Below are 21,692 nucleotides of genomic sequence, written 5' to 3' on the forward strand. Positions count from 1 at the left end.
GAAAGCGATAATTATGGAATGCCGACCTCACCCTGGGGTTCGAGAAGAGCCAGGCACCAAGGAGACGAATTGGAAGGCTGCTGGAGTACCTCAGGGGGGTGTGGGCGCCATGGGTCTGGAGAGGAAAAGGCAGATGTGGAGGCATCTGTGGGGCTTAACTTACCAGAGGCCTCGGGAATCCTCTCTGAATGCTGAGAGGTACCCTGACTCTCAGGGGCTTAGCGCACAGCTGTCAGAGCTCTAGAGGGTCACATGGTCCCAGGCAGACATTCAGACGTCCCCATGCTGATCACCAAGAAGGATCACGGGGCTCAAGCGGGACGTGGTGAGCCATTAGCCATGCCGACTGTAGAGACAGAAGTCCTGGGGGTGGCAAGTGGACCACGTGTTTGTTATGTGGGGCCCTCCAGAATGCCTCCACTCTTCAGAGGGAGAGACTGAGGCCCAGAGAGGCAGGAACTTGTCCCAGGCCACAAGCCAGTGAGCGGCAGGACTGAGATAAAGCCCAAGTCAGGAGACTCCCAGGCTACTGGCCTTTCCAGTAGCAGCCCTCGAACCTCGAGTGGACTGGACAGAAATAATAACCCCGACTGAGTTTCATTTCACACCGCAGGAGACATATGCAGGGATGTCGCAGCAAGGGCCTGAGGCCAGCACGTTCCCCTTTCTCTCCTCCTTCTGTGGCCCAGACAGCAAATGGAAGGGATTTTTATATTCTTGACAACATCCCCTTGGAACATACCAGAAGGCCAGGGGTAGGGAGTCTCTGTTGAGACGACCCCTGGTCTATCAGACATTCAGGCCTCTGGGCCAAGAAGCAGAGGGCTGGGGCGCCCGGGTGGCTCAGTTGGTTAGGCGTCTGAATCTTGGTTTCCACTCAGGTCATGATCTGGTGGTTCTCAAGTTCAAGCCCCGCATGGGGCTCCGTGCTGACAGTGTGGAGCCTGCTTGGGATTCTCATTCTCTCTCTCTTTCCCTCTCCTTCTTCCTCTCTCTCTCTGCCCCTCCCCTGCACGCTCTCTCTGCCTCTCTGGAAATAAATACATAAATTAAAAAAAAAAAAAAAGCAGAGCTCCTGACCTTGCCTAGGCTTCACCTCAGGGTCGTCCATGCCCCCATCCCTCCCCGGGCTGCACCCATTTGGGGCGGGTCTCCACCAGGGCCCTCTCTGTGGCAGGGCCTCTGGGGAGCGGCACCAGGCTCACAGAAGGAGGCCTGCTTGGGGTCAAGAAACGGGGAGCCCCTGCAGAGCCTGTGTGGTCGACCCCATGGAGCTCCCCCACCTTCCGGGAGAGCGGGGCTCTGTGGCAGGGAGGAGAAGGCCAGGCCCCCGTGCTCCTGCTGACGGCCTCGAGAGGGTTGTGAGCACCCTCTTTTGGTTTTCTGCCGGAACGAGAAATGTGTTTTTCTATTCATTCAAAGCTATGTCTTTCCCCGCAATTTGCACAGATGCCGTCTTCTGTTTTGTACTTTTTTGTATTTTTCGTGTGTTTTTGCCATTTCTGTTACATTTCCAGCGGTTCACGGGTTTCTGCCCACATCCTCCTTCCCTACAGTGGGACACTGGGGCGTGATGGGGGACTGGGATGCTGGAGACCTCTTTCCTCTGCAGCCTCTCCCCCACGCCCTCCCCCATCACACTTAAGGCCTGGGAGACCAGGAAGCTTGCTCCTTGGGCTGGGGGGCCCTCCCCGACCTCCCTCGGGCTCCTGGGCTCCCTGAGTATGACATAGCTCTTACTCTGCCGTGACTGCCTGGCCCATCTGGGTCCCGCTGCAGCCCATTCTCCTGTGTTAAACCATCAGTGGCTCCCCTTGCCATGGGGTAGAGTCCAGACTCTTTCCCAAGGCCAGCAGCTTCCTAAACCATCTGGTCTGGGCCTTCCTCTGAGGCCTTGTCTGTCTCCGCTTACTTGGCCTTCCCAAATATACCCGGGCCTTTCAGGTGCTTGTCCTTCTGTGTCTTCAGCATTCCCCAGGCTGTCCCTGGCTGTGTGCTCTCAGTCCTTTGGATCTTCAGCACCTCCTCTGGGAAGACCTTCCTGATTGCAGGGTCTCTAGTTCTGGTCTCTCCTCTGTGCTCCCATAGCTTCCCCTCCCCACCCCCCACATTCCCCCTGCCAAAGCACAGGGCACCAATTGTCTGGTTCTTTGTCTTGTCTCCCCCAGTAGGTTAATAACAGCCAAAGGCAGAAACCCACCCCCAGGACATCCCATCAGAGTTCTCAGGCACAGTAGGTTTGGAGTTTTCCTACCTTCTGTATGTGTTTTAGCACAGGGGGTTTTAAAAGGGGCCAGTAATCAGGAAACTGCAGAGACAAGCATTAGGCCCCTCCCCAGTACACACACACACACACACACACACACTCACTCACTGGTCACTCAACATGTTCTATCCCAGACTCAGGGAGCCTCTTGTCTCTTCTCATGGAGTCTGTAAATGGATACCGCCTAGGATCGTGGACAAGGGAGGCCTGGGAGCCTGGGAGCCTGGGCCTGGGAGAACTGGAGCCTGGGAGAACTGTGTCTCCCAGAACTGAAATACCAGAAGCGACAGGATTCCTTACTGCCCTTCCCCACACAAACCCCCTGCCCCCCAGAGCCTCTCCCCCCTCCTCTGCGGGCACACACGCATACACACGTGCAAAGAGCCAAGGATCTTAACTGGAAAAGTCAGCCAACCCTTCTCATCTTGAGAAACACAAAGATAAAAGAAGAGAAGGAAAAAAATCAAAACAGGAAGTCATGAAGTTAGGAGGCTTCCTGAGGTCCTGCCATGAACTTGTCTGTGTCTGGATGAACTTTAGAGCGTTCACAACCCTTATCCCGCACTCTGCCCTTTGACTCTGGGTCTACCCCTGACGCTCAGCCCCAGATGTGGTCTCTCAAGGTCATAAGAGCAGAAGTATCCAGAATTATCTCCCAGCCTAGGGACAGGAGGGAGCATTTGTCTATTCCCTGGGTGATATTTCTAGGTGCTGAGGATGGGAAGGGGAGTCGGGGTGAGGGAACAGCATGAGCAAAGGCCCAGCGGTGGGAAATAAGGTGACAGTCATTCACCCAGCTTGAATTCTTGCTATGAGCTGGGCACTGAATGAGGCCCCAGACATGCCTTTATCCAGGTCACTGACCTCGTGGTGCTCATAGGCTGGTGGCAAGGATGAACCAGGAACAAAGGCAGCGGAAGCATTGGAGGCAGGGACGTGGAGGTGTGTGTATCAGCATAGTGTGGCACCAGCAGCGGGGTGAAGGAATCTGTCAGAGCAGGACCAAGCTGGGACTACAGCAATGGCTTTTATGTCTGAATGAGTTGGGCTTTTCGAGTCTAGGCAATAGGGAGCCATTGAAACTTATGGAGCAGGGGAGTCGTGGCAGCAGAGCCGGACTCTAGGCGAGATTTTGTAAGATGAATTGGCAAGAGAACTGAAGAGGGTAGACACTAGAGGCAAGCAGACAAATCGGGGTCCCACCTCAGGAATCTCACGGAACCGTCCTGGAAGCTCTAATGTGAATTAAAGCCCTCCGCCCAAAATAGATCTCCTAGCAGACTGCCTGAGAATCTGAAAAGCCGGAGAGTGCCCCTGTGGGCCAGACGGCTTTCTCTAAAAGGTTCCTGTCAGTGTGCACATAGGTGACCGGCAAGATAATGGGACTGACCCATTATCTCCCGGTGTCATCCTTAGAAGGCTTTCGCTTATTGGATTAACTGGCCGCGGAGATCAGGGCCCTGAAGTATGGGACGTGAGACCAGTGCGTTCTGATTGGGATGGAGACAGGGAAGGAGGAGAGTCAGAGGCCTGGACGGAAACGGCCATGTGGGTTGTGTGTGCATGCGTGTGTAAACGTGTGTGTGCACGCAAGCGTGTTGGGGACTGTCACTAGCAAATTAGGGGAGCACCCACACTTTGGATGAAGGGCACACAGTGTTCAGAGCAAGAGACACCCCGCTTGCCCCCACCGGAAGGGCCATGGTGGCAGTCAGAGCTCTGAACCTGCACAGACTTGTCCTGGCTGTCACTTCCGGGTGCGGTGACCAGGGACAACTTTCCTTCTTTGTCCAGCCGCACTTCCCCGGGGCAATATTCATTAAGTACCTGTATGTGTAACTGCTTTGTGAGGTGTGAAGGGCTGGGAGTTGGGAGCAAGGCTTCCTTCGGGCCCAGGGCCAGGACACAGGGGGCCTGACATTTGCCCAAAGCCTTGAGGAGAAGGACTACGCTTCCCATTTTCCGATGACCCTCTCTTACTTAATACCAACTTACATCTGGAGGAGAGAGAGCAGAGAAGACTGCAAGCAGCCGAATTGGGGGGTCTGGGACAGCGCATGGCAGAGGGAGTGTGATGACTGACTGGGTGCCCTGCCCAAAGATGACTCCCCCACCAAAGCTTGGGATTCCTCTGTTAGACCACCCATCCCCTGGCTCAGCATGCCCCATGCCCTGGGCCCCCCTTTTATTTATTTTTTTAATGTTCATTTATTTTTGAGAGAGAGAGAGAGAGAGAGAGCACATAGGGGAGGGGCAGAGAGAGGGAGACAATGGATCCCAAGCAGGCTCCACGCTGACCGAGAGCCCTATGTGGGGCTCGAACTCACGAACGGTGAGATCATGACCTGAGCCGAAGTCGGACGCTTAACCGACAGAGCCACCCAGGCGCCCCAGGGCCCTCCTTTAAATCACCCATCGCCTGATGTGACTGTTACCTTCCTATTTGCTTTATCTGTGCTTTCTGCAGATGAGCCTATAGTAAGTGTACGGTGATGTTCTTTGATTCCGTGGTGTCCTTACCACAGCCCCTGCATCCCAAGGGTAACTTTGGGAAACTCTCAGGTAACTCTGACAGCCCAGCGGCCTCTGACCCGGTCTCAGAATGCATGCCTGTTACCAGTTGTCCCCTGAAGCCCCGGCAGAATATGGAACCCCTACGGTCGCAGTTCCCAAACTTGTTGCCCATTGGAACGCTTGGGGATCTTTAAAAAATACTGATGTCTGGCTCCCCCATCCCAGTCATTGTGATGAAATCCATAGGGGGGCAACCTGGGCATTGGGATTTTTTTTTTAACATCCCAGGAGATTCTAAAATATAACCATGTTTGAGCATCACTAGGAAGAGGGGAGAGACTTGAGTGAGGGAAGCGGGGAGGGGTCTTCGAGCGCAGATTCAAGGGGATTCACAACAGAGTTGCCAGCCAGCCCCTCCTGAGAAGGTCACGAGACACTCTAAGGTCCTACTTCCGATCTGTGACCACTTTTGTCCCTGATTAGCAAATGTCTCACCTACGGTCTGAAACAGGAGGCAGCAGAACGGAGGTGGCCTCAAGGCAGATAACGCTAAGTGCACACTCTTATCCCCGTGCCTCCCAGCTCCTCACCTCCAGCAAGTCAGTTCAAGAGCTCAGTTTTCTTATCCCTAAAGTGGATTGTTAGGGGAGGGTTAGAAGCATTTGATAAAACTCGGCAGGGTTGTTACGAGATTTAAATAAAACGGTGTACGGAAATTGCTCAGCACAAGGCTTAGGGCTTAGCAAGCCCTTGTCGAATGATCTGTTATTACCGTCCTTGTCATCATTAGTGTTGCCGTCCCACGTCTTTGTGACAGCAGACTGTGTGACTCTCTATGTTCTGTCCGGGTACCGGAGGCAAGGCGCTCTGGTTACAGGCCAGCCTTGCTTCATTCAGTAAAAAGTGCAGCCACGAAGAATCATAATGAGCGATCGCCCAGTGGGGTAGGACTCTGGGAAGCCCAGAGAGGCCAGGGGCCACGTTCAGGGTCACTCAGCGGGTGAAGTGAGTGCCCGAACTGGGCCTGGAAACCCTACCTCCTGCTCCAAGTCTGTCCTTGAAGCCGCGCTGAGCTGATCCCCCAGGTAAGACATGTTTTGCTTCTGTGTACAGAATTCAGCTTTGCAGCGATGGGAAACTCTAAGAGGCTAAAGGTTGTTTTGAAAGTATCTTGTGGTCCAGTCAGTTCACTGGGTCCAGATAAGAGCCTGGACGGAGGCCCAGAGCCCCTGCAGCTCCCCCTGGGCAGCCCTTCCAAGGGAGCGCCTGGCCCTCCACGGCCCGCATGCACACTGCGCCCTCTGCAACCTGCTTTCAGTTAAATAGGCAGTTTTATTCCATTTCGGGGAGTTTGTTTCCCCCAAAAACATTTGTGGGGTAACAAAGGAGTAGAGAAGGCTGTGTGAGCAAACATATTTATGTTCCACAAGCCATGTAAATCTGGGAGACACGAGTCTGTATCTCACTTCTGGAAGACCCATGTGGTCACAACCAGAGGGAAATACTTTTCAGTCAAAGTTACGGAGCATGTCGGTGTGTGCTTTTAATAACGTCTATCTTTCTGATAAAAATTGTAAATGTCCTGGGGAAGAATTGGAAACCACGAATGTGCAACTAGCCAGACATTGCCACTATTAACATCTTGATGGATTTTCTTACAGACTAGGTGGGGTCTTTTGTTTGTCTTAATTTTTTAAATTTATGTATTTATTTTGAGAGAGAGAGAGAGAGCACGTGCAGGGAAGGGGCAGAGAGAGAGGGAGAGAGAGAATCCAAAGCAGGCTCCCCACCATTAGCATAGAGCCTGCTGTGGGGCTCGAACCCACAAACTGCGAGATCGTGACCTGAGCCGAAACCAACTGTTGGGAACTTAACTGACTGAGCCATCCAGGTGCCCCAGACTGGGTGTTTTTTTGTTTGTTTGTTTGTTTGTTTGTTTTTAGTTTTTTTAATGTTTATTTATTTTTGAGAGAGACAGAGATAGAATGCGAGTGGGTTAGGGGCAGAGAGAGAGGGAGACACAGAATCCGAAGCAGGCTCCAGGCTCCGAGCTGTCAGCACGGAGCCCGACGCGGGGCTCGAACTCACGAGCTGTGAGATCGTGAGCTGGGCTAAAGTCAGATGCTCAACTGACTGAGCCACCCAGGCGCCCAACTATGTGTTTTTTAATAGATGGGGAACGCTGTATGGGTATAACTTGCTTCTGACTGTTTCACTAACCATTAGTTCTTGAGAAATTCCCAAGTCATTAAATATTCTTTGAAAATACGATTTTCAGTGACCTCATAATATTCTGTAATGTTGGTGTCCTAAAACTCCTTTGGGCGGTGCTCCACCGTTGGGGACTGATTATACTGTTTGCTGTGATGAATAACCATGCGGTGAACGTCTTGGCGTGCTTGGCTGCTGATTTTCCTGGGATGAGTTCCCAGAGTGGAGTTATTGGCCAAAGGCTATGAACCTTTCAAAAGTCTTTGCGAGACTAGGTCAAATGCACCTGCAGGAAGGTTGCCCTACTTCACACCCCCTTCCACCGCACGGAGAGGCCTGTGTTCCAGCCCCTACTAACTCTGTCTTTTGGTCAATGAGGTATATTTGAGACACGACCCGCCGCCCCCCAGAACCTGGCTCCTCCTTGAAAAGACTCAGGGTGGATGGCAGCCGCCACCCCACATTTGATGTTGAAGGTCTGTCTCCGTGCAGGGGCTGGATTTGTTCTTTGAGGCTTCCGGGATAAGGTCCGCACCAACGGCATGAAGATTTCCCTAGTGATTATAGGATTAGAGACTCCAAGGAACGGACTTCCCCTCCTCACCCCAGGGAGCAAGGTCTGTGCCTCAGTTCTGTTGAGGCTGAAGCGCTCTTTGAGGTTCAAAGACCAGACGGCAGGTTAGACCCCTACCACGGGGGCAGTTCTGTGAACTGACCATCTCCACAGTGATGCTGACATTATGAAACATTGAAAAGCCTTGACTCTGCTCCTTAGACGCTTTCTGAACTTCCGCTCCCTCAGCTGTAAAAGGTGTTATGTGAGGATAAAATTTGATCTCAGGAGGGGTCACCGTTAGCATCAGTGTGTCAGGATGAGAGTGTAGAAGGCAGTGTGGTGTGGCAGTTACTAACCAGACCTGCGCTGGGTCTCAAGTCGTCCCCCCCCCATACAGAAATGGGAACAGGGGGCGCCTTGGGGGCTCGATCGGTTAAGTGACTTCGGCTCAGGTCATGATTTCACAGTCTGTGACTTCACAGACATTGGAACAGAAAACAGTGGCGTTTGGGGGGGGGGGGGGGGGGGGGGATTGTTCCCATGTAAGAAAAAACCCAACAGAACCAGCTTCCTTTAGAACGCCTAGTGTATGCATTTTTTTTTTATTTATTTGGGCTTTAATTTTTATGTCCATTGGAGTGATAATTGTCCAGAGTTCATAAAGCCCAGGGCTACTTTGAGGTCTAGGGTACAAGTGGCTTGTATCGGCTTGTGAGAGCCCGTTGCCACGCCATTGGTCAACATGGCCGTTATTAAAAACCAAGTTATGCAAACTTGCAATTAAATAAATTATATCAGAAACAGAGGTACTGAATGTTAATAACTCATTACTCCCTGGTTACTTTACCACTCTCTGTGCTCTTGAGGAGACTGGTGTCTATTATACGCACATGGTAGAAAGCTTACGTAATGGATCTGTTGTGAGGCTTTTCTGACTCTACTTTTGGTGACATCACCCTAGTAGATTACAATTAGCGTAGTGGGAATATTTTTGCCACTGGGATTGGCAAATGCTCCAAACCAGGGCCTTTTTCCCTCGGAGAACCAGTTAAACAGTTACCAGCACACGACTCTGTAACCAATCCCTCTCCCCCTTTGCTACACACCCCGAGGGGAGCTCTGTTCCTTGCTTTTCGCTGTTTCTTTTTGCACTTATCCCCATATTTCTTAATTATATGCTTTCACTGCCTTGTCTGGATTTTTTTAAATCTTAGACATTGTGTGTTGACTTCCTATTATGGAATTTGAGGATCTGGCTCTCTTCCAGCTCAGTCTCCCCTCTTACTACACACACACACACACACACACACACACGCACACGCACTTTCCCTACCTCTGTGCCCCCAGTATGTTATAGTGTAACTCTTGTTTAAATAAATATTCAGGATTTATATTATTACAACTATGTAAATGTTGTACATAAATCATTATCACTATGATTTACATTCGCTTTCTTATACAGCCTTCTTCCTGGGGTTAATAATTGTGTTTTTTAATTTACTTGATTTCTCCATAGAACAATGGTTTTCAGACATTTTTTCCTAGCAGTGGAACTCGTGTTGCAAACAAAATGTTATGTAGAACCCTACGATATAAACAGGAAAAGCAGGGTTGCCAGGTCGAAAGTGGGGGGATCTTCCCTTGAGGGCTGCTATTATGTGCAGCCAACCAGGTCACACACTGCACAACCCTAGGGGGTCACCGTTCACATAAGCAACAATGTGATTTAGTCCTGACAGTCGTAATTTCCCACCCCACTGGGGAATGTGTCCATTGTGTAAGGCGAGGTCCACCTGGGGTGTACATTACATCAGGATCATTCTCAGCTTTAAAAAGACGAATTCCTTTCCCAGTGCAGGGCTCTGACCTCGCCCCATCCTCAGTGGACTCCAGTGATGCCGCTTAACCTGTCCGTCCGGTGCATCACCCGCACAGGCTGCTGGCCAGAAGCTGCTTTTAGCTGATGGCCACCTATCGACTGACTCGGTGCCCCTCAGATTTGCCTGGGCTGGGCCGGGCTGGGCGCCAAAAGCTTAATGCGGAAGATTTGCTCGGGGACCGCTCAGATGCAGCCTTTGGGATCAGATGTTAGGGACGGCTCTGAGAGGGGGGTGTGAGCTGTGGGAGCAGAGAGCGCAGTGCCTGTCTGCCCTTAGAGGTCAGACTGCACGAGGGGAGTTGGCCAAAATGAGCAGAGTGACCTTCGAAAAGCTTAGCCTTGAGGGTTACCCCTCGGCAGGAACCCCTGATTGGCCTTCCGCCGGGTAAACTCGTGTGAGTTGCTTAAGCTCTCTGGGCCTGAAGGTCCTCATACCTGAATCGCAGGGTGTGTGAGAGCCAAAAGAAGATCATGTGTAACCCTGACCAAAGCCATGGTCCCATGTGGCTCAGTCTCTGCTTAGAGTCTCGTTTTAAAGAAATAGTCGGACAGCCCAAAAGTCATTGAAATAGGCTTTTCCAGCTCTAACTGCATCCCCCCATAAAATGGCAAAGGGGACCATTTGTAGCTGGCGTTGGTACACCCCAGACCCTTTTCGTCCATTCTGTAATTTTCCCACAATCCTCTCTCTCTTTCTCCACCATTGCCACTTTCTCTTCGGTCTGTTTTTTCTCTACCCGTCTCACCGTTGCCGTGTCACAAAAAACACAGCTGATCTGGAAATGAGCCGATGGAGATTCGGACAGGAAGTGGGTGGGGAGAGGTCATAGCAGGACACATGTTCTGAAATAACCCCACCGTACTGGTGAGGCAGAGGGCACGCGAGCAGAGGCTTTACAAAAATGGACTGTCTTCTTCGTTATTCAGTTGAGGAACCTAAAGCAGGGAGGTATGACCGGCCTAAGGTGCCTCTGAGGACCTAACCACTCTTAGCCAATGGGCGGTGACTGGGAAGATCCTTCCTATTGCCTCCGATGCCCCAAAAATCTAGCATTAAAAAGCCTGGGGATGGAAACACAGCTTCTGCCTGTCATTTTCCTTCCCTTCATTAAACGGACTTCCCTTCCCTTCCCTCCCCTCCTCCATCTTTTGTGGAATCAATTCCCTTTGAAGGATGTCTTTCAGGTCATATACCTAGCACATAGTGCGTGCTGGGCTTGTAAGGAGCTGGACAATCAGAGACAAGAGACAGGTACTGTCCTCAGTTGCTCACGGACAAATAGAAGCAGGCTGCAATGGCGCATGACGGTGCCTGTAATAGAAGGAAGCACAGAATGCAATGAGCACATAGAGGAGGAGCTCTTAACCCATTCAGGGATCAGGGCGGACTTCCTGGAGGAGGTGTCATTATCTAATCTGCATGAGAATACTACTACCATCATATATTGAGCATTCACTATGATGATAATCTGCACACCAAGCACTTTGCTAGGCGTTAGCTCATTCGGTCTTCACAAAAGGCTAAGAGGCAGAAATGAGGAAACTGAAGCTCAGAGAACTTCACTGACTCTCCCGAGGCCACGTACCTAAAAAGTAGCAGAGCTGTAATGCAAACACAGGCCTGTGTGACTCCACAGAGTATGCTTTGAACCACAGGGCACTGGGTACAGGTGTTTAAGATACGCACTGAACAAGCATCCACATCCGGGAGCGGCACTGGCCACGTCGTAGGCAGAGTAACGTATATGATAGTGTTTAGGTGGACCCAGAGACTCAGGCCTCTTTGCTGACTCCTGGAGCAGCAGGAAGGAGCCTCCTGCTGACCCTGGCGCCTCCCTAGAGGGCAGGGGGGGAGTATGAGAGCACATGCCCCGTGGCTGGATGTGTGGACTGCCACGCCTGCTGCCCTCTAGGCTCTGGTTGTTCAGGGGAACAGGAGCATCTTAACTTGAAACTTTCACTTGGGGAAGGGGTACCTTCTCCTAAGTTGCACAGGGGTATGGTATGGACCAAGGGTGTATCACTCTTCTGTGTCCCCTGCCCCATTACCATTCAGGGTTGGGGAGGACACAGCCACAGAACAATTTGGACCAACCTGGTGCAGAAATGCAGAGGTGAATAAGATAGTGGGTAGGTCCTCGAGGACCTTCCAGTCCAGTTTAGAAGCCCAGAATAAAGGCTCTCCTCTCAGGGCCACCCTAGGCCCGTCAAACTAATCCCCTGCTCTCTCTCTCTCTCTCTTCCTCCTCGGCAGACGGGCAGGATTGAACCCAACTACCCCAAGGTCTGTGGTCACCAAGGCAACGTGCTGGACATCAAGTGGAACCCATTCATTGACAACATCATTGCCTCGTGCTCAGAGGACACGTCGGTGAGCAGGAAGGGGCCTCCCCCCTGCTTCCTCCTGGAGGCCTCCCTTCCTAAACTCCTCTCTTTCTCCGTCTTTGCCCTTCTTCTGTCGTCTTTGTCACCCTTCCAGCCAGCCCCGGGGTGGGGAGGGAGCTAGGGAAAGGACGGAGAGAGCGAACCCACGGACCGTTTGGCAGACCTTGTGCTTTGAGTGTGATTTCCTTTGGAGGTGTCGATTTTGTAGGTGAGAATTAAAACAAGGAGTTTAGGTACGTGATTCGGCACTCGTTGGTGGTCTCAAAAGGAGACCTTCCTCCCTGTGTGTGGTCTCCCTCCTGCCCACCCTGGGCTGGGAAGGACGCAGCTGGAGCTGGTGGGGCGGGAGGGCTCAGTGGTCGGTGCGCCAGGCACTGGGCTGGGCGGGAGAGGGGGCCCAGTCGGGGAGCCGTCCAGCCTTCTCGTCCGGGTGCGGAGAGCCCACAGAGGGGTGCGGCGACCCCAGCCAGCTCCGTCCCTGCCTGCTGAGGTGTTGGCGACAGTCATCAGCCGTGGGGGGAGCAAACACGCTGAAAGTGGGGGCTGCCTCCTACGGAGCTCCTCCTCTCAGTCTGAGCTGGAGTGTGGCGAGTCCTCCTGTGTGACAGGGGCACTGCCGCCCCCAAAGTGAGGGCCGGGAAGGTCACACAACTAGGAAGCCGAGGAGCAGTCCTCTAAGAGCTGGCTGGACAGCCCGTGCTCTCCCTGCTCAACCAAGTGACGTCATGACACGAGTCCACACCGTCCGAGCTGGAAGCCTCTGCCCGCCCCCCACCCCGCCCCGGTGTCCCGTGTCTCACCAGGGCAGCCAGCTGGGAAAGAGAAGAGCAGTGACCAGCTTGGCCCCGGGGAGGGACAGACAGGCCAGGGCTCTCGGAGCCCTGGCTCCACCTCTGGTCCAAGCTTCTGCCTGACTCAGCGGGAGGGAGGAAGGGTCGCTCGCCCTGACGGCCCTGCCCGGTTCTAGCTCAGCACCTTCTTGCTCTGTGAGTCAGGTGCCTTTTGCTCCAGGAGCCCGGCCAATAAACCAGCTCTCCGCGCCCTGTGTCAGGAAAAGCATCAGCCCCGGCCCCGACCACACCAGCCGAGCGGCCCTCTTCAGTGTCGCACGCACTGACCGAAGGACCGCTGTGTGCCCGCCGTGCTCCCGGGTGCTGCCCTTCAAAGGGAGCTCGGCTGTGGAATCCCACGGGCCGGGATTGAATCTTGGCATCACCGCTTGCCAGCTGGGTGACCAAGGGCGTGTGACTTACCGTCTCTGAGCCTCAGCTTTGCTCCTCTGGGTAACGGCAAGAGTGATCCGTGTCTCTGGCAGCCGCTGTGAGGGGGAAAGGAGGTCCGTGCCCAGCATATGCCTGCTGGTCTCTGTGCCGCTCCGGAAACATCACCAGCAGAAGGGCGCCACTCGCTGAAGCGCAAGGCAGAATGAAGTCAGAGCGCTAGGCACACGGGGAGGCGGGATTCGTTTTGCCGGAAGTGCAGGCAGGGGACAGGGAGTTAGGGAAAGCTAACTGCAGGCAGAGAAGGGGCTGAAGGAGGCCCGGGGAGAAGGCACAGGCCTGCGGGCAGGGGCGGGGGGTGGGGGGCATAGTCCCCGGGCCACTGTAACAAAACACCAGACTGAGTGGCTTGTAAAGTGAGTCACTTGCTCACAGTTCTGGAGCTCAGGTCCGAGATCAGGTGCCAGCGTGGTCAGGGAAGGGCCCTCTTTTCCTTGTAGGCCCCCATGGCTGACGGGGCTGGGGTCCCTCTGGAGGCTCTGAAAAGGGCACTAATCCCACTTTTGAGGGCTCCACCCTCATGAGTTAGTCACATCCCAGAGGCCCTGAGTCCGCATCCTGTCAGCTGAGGGGGTAGGATTTCAACACGAGTAGGGGACGCTGTGCACCCCAGGGATCAGGGAAGGGGAGCTGGCGGGCCGGAGGGCTCACGGCTGGCTCTGTAGAGGAGGCCCCCCCCCTCTCCCGGAGCCAAACAAGCCCTGGAATGTGGCTTGGCCACCCCAACGCTGGAGTAGCCCCTCCTGGAGAAGGTCCCTGAGGCCCGAGGGGAAGCACCCAGTCCAAGGTCACGCAGGGAGGCGGGGCACAGGTGGGGCCAGAGCCCAGGTCTCCGGACTCCCAGGCAGCACTCCTCAGCACCTCACCAACAGTCTTAGGTTTACAGATGAGGAAACTGAGGCTCAGCGCCGCGAAGGCTGGCAGTTCAGATCCGTCAAACACTCAGCATTGACATCTCGGTGTCTTGTCTGAGCAGGCCCCGTACCGGGAACCCACCGAGGGCACACTGAGGGGCGGCATCCTCCACAGGTCCTGGGATGTGCGGGGGAGGAGCCCGCAGCTCCCAAGGTCAGGTGAGGAGGCCAGTCAGACCTGCCTCCATCAAAGCGCCTCGAGGGGCAAGCCACCCAGACACCCTTCCTCAACCAACTCCGGCCCAAATGATCAACTTCCTGCACACCAGACGTGACATCCAGAACCAGGGTTAGGAGGTCAGTCAGCAGACCTACTAAGTGCCAGGCGCTGTGCTACTCACGGGGGGCTAGGGAGGGGACCCGCCGGCAAGGGCTAAGAGAGGAGCTGTTCGAAGCAGATCCAGACCATGTCTCCAGGCGGTGCCTGCCCACCTCTTCTCACCCCTCCACTGCCCTCTGCTTGTCTCTCAGAACGTCCAGAGGACACTGAAGGGAGCCAGCAAGCCCTCCCAGCTCCGTAGCTCCTTTCCCATATGCCCCATCCCTGAAAATCCTCCAGTGAAATCCATCCCCTACGCCCCGACCCTCCCCCAGGGAGAGAGGAGGGCCTCGGGAGTCTGACCCCATCCCGCCAGAGGTCCAGTGGAACATACCCAGGCCCTTTCCCGAGGGGCTCCCGTCCTGAGGGAGAGATAGGGGCCATAACTCTCCCTGGCATCTGGCAGAATCCAGTTCTTTCCGCCGCTGGGTGATGTCACCTATTGTTGAACGGCTGTGCTTTTTATAGCTTCTGCTGCAGCTCGGGAGGGTGGCTGGCAGGCGGCGGGGAAGGGCTCTGTGGGTTTCCAGCCTCGTGCTCCTAGCCTTCCCAGAGGGCCAGCAGCTGCAGAGAGAGGGAGAGGTTTCTGACATCTCAAGGAGAGGGAAAGGGTGGTCCCGGGGAGGGGCGGGGTGGGGGGAGAGGGAGGCAGGCCCCTCTCCCAGGCGGGCTGAGCTCAGCAGCTTTCCTCTGCCTTCTCTTCCTCTGCTCCTTTATCCAAAGGCTGCCCTCCCTCCCCACCCCCACCCTCAGAGAGGATGCCCCTCTCCCGAGGCACTGTGAGTGGGATGGGGCAGGATATCAGCCCTGCGGGGAAGCAGCCAGAAGCCACCCACCACCCTGCCCTTCCATACACACACACATACACACACCACCCTCTAGAGAACCAATACTTCTTGGAGCTAAGAAGGGAGCAACGTACCCCTTTCAGAGATGGAAGGACAGGCACCCTGAGAGAGGTCGATGGCCTGGCTGAGGCCTCACCGACAGACCTGCCACTCAGGCTCAGGAGTCCATAGGCCTGGGTTCAAATCCTGGTTCTGCCCCTTCCCAGACCTGTGACTTTGGACCAGTTTCTTTTAACTCTCTGCACACAAGTTGCCCCCTGTAAAATGGAGACCATACTGGGCTCAGCATCAGAACGAAATACACCATGGTTTGTGTTTCTTGTCTACTGAGAACTCTCTCTAGAGCCCCTGGGGCAACCAGAGAGCTGGAGTCAGAGACCCAGCGCTCTTTCCATGTCATTCTTTGCTCGCTGGGCCCCCAAATAGGCCTTCTGTCACTGGTTTCCGGGTAAAGATGAAGCTGAATGGTGAACCTCAAAATCCAAGAGAGAAATCCCCCCACCCCTTCCAAACCAGGATTTCAGGGGTGATTTCGCATCTACGCAGCTCACCAGCAGCTGGCGTAAGGGCTCCGCCAGGTCAGGGGATGACTCATGACTCATTGCTGAACCTGCTGATGATGTGATACCAAAGCTTCTGGGCTTCTAGGATTCTTCCATTGCCTCATTCATTCAACAGGTATGTGCCAGGCACCGTTCCTTGCGCTGAAGGCAAGGATGGTGACAGGGGATCCTACCCCTGCATGGAGGAGTCGACCATCCAGTGGGATGGCCTGGCAGGTTGTCTGGGCCCTGGCACTGGGGAGCTGCTCTCTTTTTCGGAATCGATAGGCAGAAGGACAAATCGTGTCCTCTCTAAGGTGTCAGATTCAGTCCAGGCGAGAAGGAAGGAATGGGGGAAGCCGCTGAGGTCAGAGCGTGGATTTGAACGGAGCTGGTTAGACTGCAGAGCTCTCCCTTTGTTCGCCAGCTGCCCCCTCCCCAGGCACAGGGACACTTGGTTTTGTAACTTTATTAACGATCCTTATCAGCCGTCTCCCGTTAGCCTTGTCTGCCCTGCCTGCTGTCTCCCCCACAAAACTGTGAGCTGCTGAGATGAAGGATACCCTCTCCTGCCCCGTATCTGGTGTGTGTGACATAGGGAGCCATGGAACATACTTGGTTGCATTGAATGTAGCTGAGTTAAACAGGGCTCTGAGCCAGGGCCCTGAAAAGGGGCGCAGCTGGCTTGCTAGAGAGAGTGTTTTGCCACCTTTCTCCACCCCTTCCTTCCAGAAATCCGGTTTGTCTGCCCTTACCAGGTTTCCTGTTGAATGGAAGTAACTTTTCCAGAGCAACCTCTGAGCCGATCCGCAGTGCTCCTCCCCCACGCATCAGCTCTTTGCTTCAAACAAACCCCTTGAAGACCAAGGGGTTGGAATTCCTTTTCCAGCGGCTTAGGCCCACTGGGAACTCACTCCAGCTCCTCCTCTGAGCTCCCGTGGCACACGGTGCCAGCTCTGTGCTATAGCAGGAGACCCAGCGTCTCGCCCCCTCGCCAGTGATACATTCGATGATGTCAAACGCAGGGGACTTCAGGAGGTTAACTAGTATGGCCTCAGCGTGCAGATGAGAAAACTGGGGCCCAGGGAGGGAAGTGGCTGGTATCAGATGGGGGTGAGGCGAGGTGCCTCTCTCCCTCTCCGTAGGACATTTTCCATCGGGTTCCCCAAGCCCTGCCAGGGACCCTACACCTAACAGTCATTGGTGAAAACAGCTCTTTGGGCCTTCCCCTGCAGGCCTCGGCTCCATGGATGGGACTTGGATCCAGTTCAGAGGCACAGACACAACCTACCGTCCCCATCCCCTTGGCTCAGCCCCTGGGTCCCTAGGCCGAGCTGTCATCCCAGCAAATCCGCTGCTGTGGCTAGAAAGCCTCAGACTCCCACGGACATGAAGCCCAGTGTAGTCTGACCCTACATGGGGCACGTGTCTCTCTTCATCATCTAGACAAGGAGCCTGAGCCTCAGAGAGGTGACCTGGCTTTCCAAGGTCATCCAGCAGCGAGTGGGATTAGAACCTGGGCGGATCCCCACTTCACAGCTTCCTTCGCGCCTCTACCTTAGCCTGGTGTGGGAAACGCCTCAGTTAGCTGACGCTCAGGAATTGGACTGTTCTGGAAATGGGCTCTTCCTGAGACCCGGCCCAAGAGAAGCTGCTTCCTGAGGCCTCCGTGACTAGGTGTGACACACATGGCTTCTGGCCTCCTCCGTTCCCTGCCTGCTCTCTCCTGGCCTGCTCTACCCCGCTCAGGCTGCGGTTCCCCCAGCCACCGTGCCGGAACCCCCCATGCACACTGGTCCTGTGTCTGTCTCCTCCCCCCTCCCCACATCCTTCAGCCTCTCTTTTCAAACTTGGGCCAACATCCTGTCTTCTAGCCCTGCTCTGCCAAGACCCTCCCCACCCATCCTTAGCCCCCCTTCAGCTCTGTTTCCATGGGTTCTCTGCCCTTAACTGCCCCACTGTGTGCTGCTCAGGAGCAGGGCACCAGGCGAGCTCAGCGCAATCCCCTGGCTAGCAGGACTCTGGCTCATAGAGGTGCGAGTGTGGAATGAATGAGTCTGTAATCTCTGCTTTAGAGATCTCTCTCAAAGCCCAGAGGCCACTCTCCTGCCTCAGTCAACACTTAGGCTCTGACTGCCTTGGTGTCCACGTGTATATACTCATCTGTTGTCCTCAGGACACGGTATAAGGTGCCCATAGACAGCATCCTCTGCCTCCAGACGTGTCCACACTGGCCTTTCATTACGACCCTCAAAGGCTCATCCCTTTGAGTCCAAAAGCTTCCAGAGCTTCCTCCTCCAGCGCAAACAATAAACACAGAAGACGATGCCAAGTATTTCTAGGAACCAAAGAAATGCAAACCCGAAGAGTGAGATGTCATTGTCAACCTATTGGGTGGACAGAAGTCTATTTTTGAAGGTAGAGTTAGAGACCTAGGTAAAGAAGTGCTCTCAGACTCTGTTGGTGAAAACTGGGACAGCTTTTCGGGGACAGTTTTACAGTGACTATTAAAAAATGAAACGCTTGTAGGCACGTGCCCTACAGAAATATCCACACTCAAGCTTGTATTACAGGACTGTTCGGCACAGAGTGAATTGTAACAGGGACAACAGTGGGCAGAACCCTGATGTCCGTTAATAGAGGCTGATTAAACCCATCCTGGCACAGTCACGCATCAGGTGCTGGGGGGGGGGGGGGGGGGGGGGGGGGTGGGGTAGGGTAAATCCATGTGTCCTGGTGTGGAAAGATGTCCACTACCTGTTACGGGAGAAAACCAAGTTGCAGAAGAACGTGCGTAACGGCCTCCCTCTGCGTAAAAGACAAAAAATTGTGGGGTGTGTGGTTTGTTGGGTCCTGCTGGGTCCCCTATCACCTCGCTCCCCCAACCCCCACCACCATGCAGGGCTGTGTGCGAGCTCTGGGCTTTGTTTTGTTTGTTTTAAGTAATCTCTATCCCCAACATGGGGTTCAGACTCATGACCCCCAAGATCAAGAATCACACGCTCTACCAACTGAACCAGCCAGGCGCCTCCTGAGCGCTGGGCTTTCGCAGAGAGCTGGAGCAACCAAAGGCGATTAGCATGTCAGAAAAATATCGCGAACTGTCCCCTAATTATAACTGTTTCTCGAGTGTGTTGTTTAAACATTTTTTTTTTGAGATTTATTTTTTAAGTAAATTCTACATCCGGTGTGGGGCTCAAACTCACAACCCTGAGATCAGGAGTCACATGTTCTACCGACTGAGCCAGCCAGGTGCCCTGAGTGGTTTGTTGTTGTTGTTTTAATGTGTATTTATTTTTGAGAGAGACGGAGACAGCGCGTGAGTAGGAGAGAGAGAGAAGGAGACACAGAATCCGAAGCAGGCTCCAGGCTCTGAGCTGTCAGCACAGAGCCCGATATGGGGCTCGAAACCACGTACTATGAGATCATGACCTGAGTGGAAGTCAAATGCTTAACCAGCTGAGCCACCCAGGCACCCCACTGAGTGGTTTTTTTTTTTTTAAGTTTATTTATTTATTTATTTTGAGAAAAAAAGAGAGATGTGGGAGGGGCAGAGAGAGAGGGAGAAGAGAGAGAGAGAATCCCAAACAGGCTCCATGCCATCAGCACAGAGCCCGGCTCAGGGCTCAAACTCACGGACCGTGAGATCATGACCTGAGCGGAGGTCAAGAGTTGGACGCTTAACCAATTGAGCCACCCAGCAACCGCCCCCCACCCCGAGTGTATTTTGTTAACAGAATGATACACCTAAGGGTGACCCCAAACCTTTGATTGAACCTGCCTTTCTCACCCCATGCCTCCCACGTTTGCGTGTGCAGAGCTGGGTCTTCCGGGGAAACACACATGATGTGGGAAATACTCATTGCTAGAATCTGCGGGGGGAAACCTCAAGAAGGGAAACCGCCAAGGGAATTCCCTCAGGGGTGCCCCCAGTTCCCAGCCTTCTCCCCTGTCCCTAGGACTGTCTTTGGTTTTCCCTGTTTACTCGTGGGCTTCGGAATTATCATTGAACAGCTAACATCGCATAATGACATAACATATTAATTTGTTGGCCACTTTGAGTGTTTCTAAATTTTCCGTGTTGCAATGAACACCTTCATGCATGGAGATTTTTGCTTATATTGGATTTTCAGAGTGAAATTACTAGGTCAAAGGATACAACATAAATGTCTTTATGGTTCCTACTAAAGATTGCCAAATTGCTTCCAAAAGAGTTACTCTGATTTATAATACTACCAACACCAACGGAATCTACAAGTTCCAGGAGATAATCTTGCCAACCCCTGGCCCTGTCCCCTCCCGGGGTGGCTATTTTGGAAGGTTATAAATGGTATCTCAAAGCTGTTTTTCCCATTTGTCTCCTTCCTGGCCAAGGTGGAGTTCAGATTTTCAAAAGATTTGCTTTAAAGGTGTCCTAAATGGCAGTCACGTGTGTTCTTTCCTCTCCAGGGAGCATGCAACCGATGGCATTACTGACGACAACAATTGTAACGAGGACTAGAACTCCTTAGGTCTTTAGAGCACTTTACAGTTTACAGACTTTGCCAACCAGCATCTCGTTTGATGCCGGTAGGCAAAGCAAGGCAAAGAGTTTCCTCTCCCGTTTGTAGATGAGACGGTTGCAACCGCGCAGGGTATGTTTGGCCAGAGACACGGAAGTCCCCCACGGCTAACGTCAGTAATGAGGGGGACACTCAGAGATGGCAGAGAAACTGCGCACGTCCTCTCTCTGGGGCCACACGGCCTCTGCTCTCTGCTTCTCCGCGTGTCCCGCCTTCGCTTGGCCCATCATATCTTTCTGCTTCTTCTTCTTTTTTTTTTTTAGTTTATTTATTTATTTATTTGAGAGAGACAGAGACGGCGTGAGCGGGGGAGGGGCAGAGAGAGAGAGGGAGAGTGAGAATCCCGAGGAGGCTTCTCGCTGTCAGCGCAGAGCCCGACGCGGGGCTCGAACTCACAAAACTGTGAGATCATGACCTGAGCCTAACCCGAGAGTCAGATGCTTAACCGACTGAGCCACCCAGGCGTCCGGAAGACTGCGAACAGTGGCAGCATCCAGGCTCTGCCCATTCTCCCAGGGAGCTCCAGCGTCCCATCCACCTCTGCCCCTTAGTTCTTCATCTCTCAGGAGAGACTCCGGGCCTCCCAGCCTCCCAGATGGCTTTTCCTCTGCTCACGTGTCCACCCTTGGTGGGGGGCACAGGAAGGGACGGCTCCACGGGGTATCAGCAGAGTTGCTGGGATGGAGGTCAGAGCTCTTAGAAGGGTGTGGGAAGGGAAGCGAAGGCAGGCTTTTAATACAACACTGGCCAAAAGCTGATTACTGTGTGGCCCTCTGGGACGAGCTAGACTGTAGCAATATCCCAGCAGTATGAGTTGTCTAGGGCTGCAGAGTCCTGCCAGAGAAACCCCCCCCCAAAGGCACAAGAGATGGTCACCTTCCTCTTAAAGTGCACCCCGGAGCCTCCCCCGGGCCTCAGTCAGGCTCTACCCGCCTCACTGGCCAGCAGATGCCTCCCTGGGCAGATCTGGGAAGCCTGGTGTCCGAAGGAGGGGGCCGTCAGGGGCTTCTCCTGGCCCTGCCCACCCAGCCCTCCGTCCCCCCCGCCTGCAGGTGCGGATCTGGGAGATCCCTGAGGGTGGGTTGAAGCGGAACATGACAGAGGCTCTCCTCGAGCTGCACGGGCACAGCCGGCGCGTGGGGCTGGTCGAGTGGCACCCCACGACCAACAACATCCTCTTCAGTGCCGGCTATGACTACAAGGTGAGCTGCTAGGCCGCGGCTGTGGGGAGGGGGGCGGGGGTGGGGGGAGTAACGTGGGTCTTGAGGAGCTGCCTGTAGGGGGCACTGTTACCTTCCAGAGCACATTCATCAACACTGTCCCACCCGCCGGGCATCTTCTGTGCGCCCTGTCTTTCCCGGGGTCCACGGAGGCTGCCTGTCTGGCTTCTCTGGCTCCTACGGGTTGGAAGAGAAT

The 21,692-nt window shown here is 54.0% G+C and overlaps 1 protein-coding gene and 1 long non-coding RNA gene across 5 annotated transcripts in view; one reads left to right on the forward strand and one right to left on the reverse strand.

The window, feature by feature from the left end:
- The window catches only part of CORO2B (coronin 2B), a 133,794-nt gene that overhangs the window by 98,597 nt on the left and 13,505 nt on the right, over positions 1-21,692 (forward strand). For all 4 annotated transcript variants that reach the window (XM_040493088.1, XM_040493089.1, XM_040493087.1 and 1 more), the window contains 2 exons: positions 11,681-11,797; positions 21,329-21,478. In XM_040493088.1, the coding sequence (XP_040349022.1) occupies positions 11,681-11,797; positions 21,329-21,478 (267 nt within the window). The remainder of the gene's footprint in view (positions 1-11,680; positions 11,798-21,328; positions 21,479-21,692) is intronic.
- Positions 10,251-14,759, reverse strand: LOC121041903 (uncharacterized). Its single transcript, XR_005795899.1, has 3 exons — positions 14,659-14,759; positions 13,065-13,219; positions 10,251-10,738 (listed from the first exon to the last, which is right to left on the reverse strand). It is a non-coding gene; the product is annotated as an uncharacterized LOC121041903 (long non-coding RNA).

The sequence above is a fragment of the Herpailurus yagouaroundi genome, unplaced genomic scaffold, assembly GCF_014898765.1.
Source record: "Herpailurus yagouaroundi ecotype Mexico unplaced genomic scaffold, PumYag 184, whole genome shotgun sequence".
NCBI classification, from domain to species: Eukaryota; Metazoa; Chordata; class Mammalia; order Carnivora; family Felidae; genus Herpailurus; species Herpailurus yagouaroundi.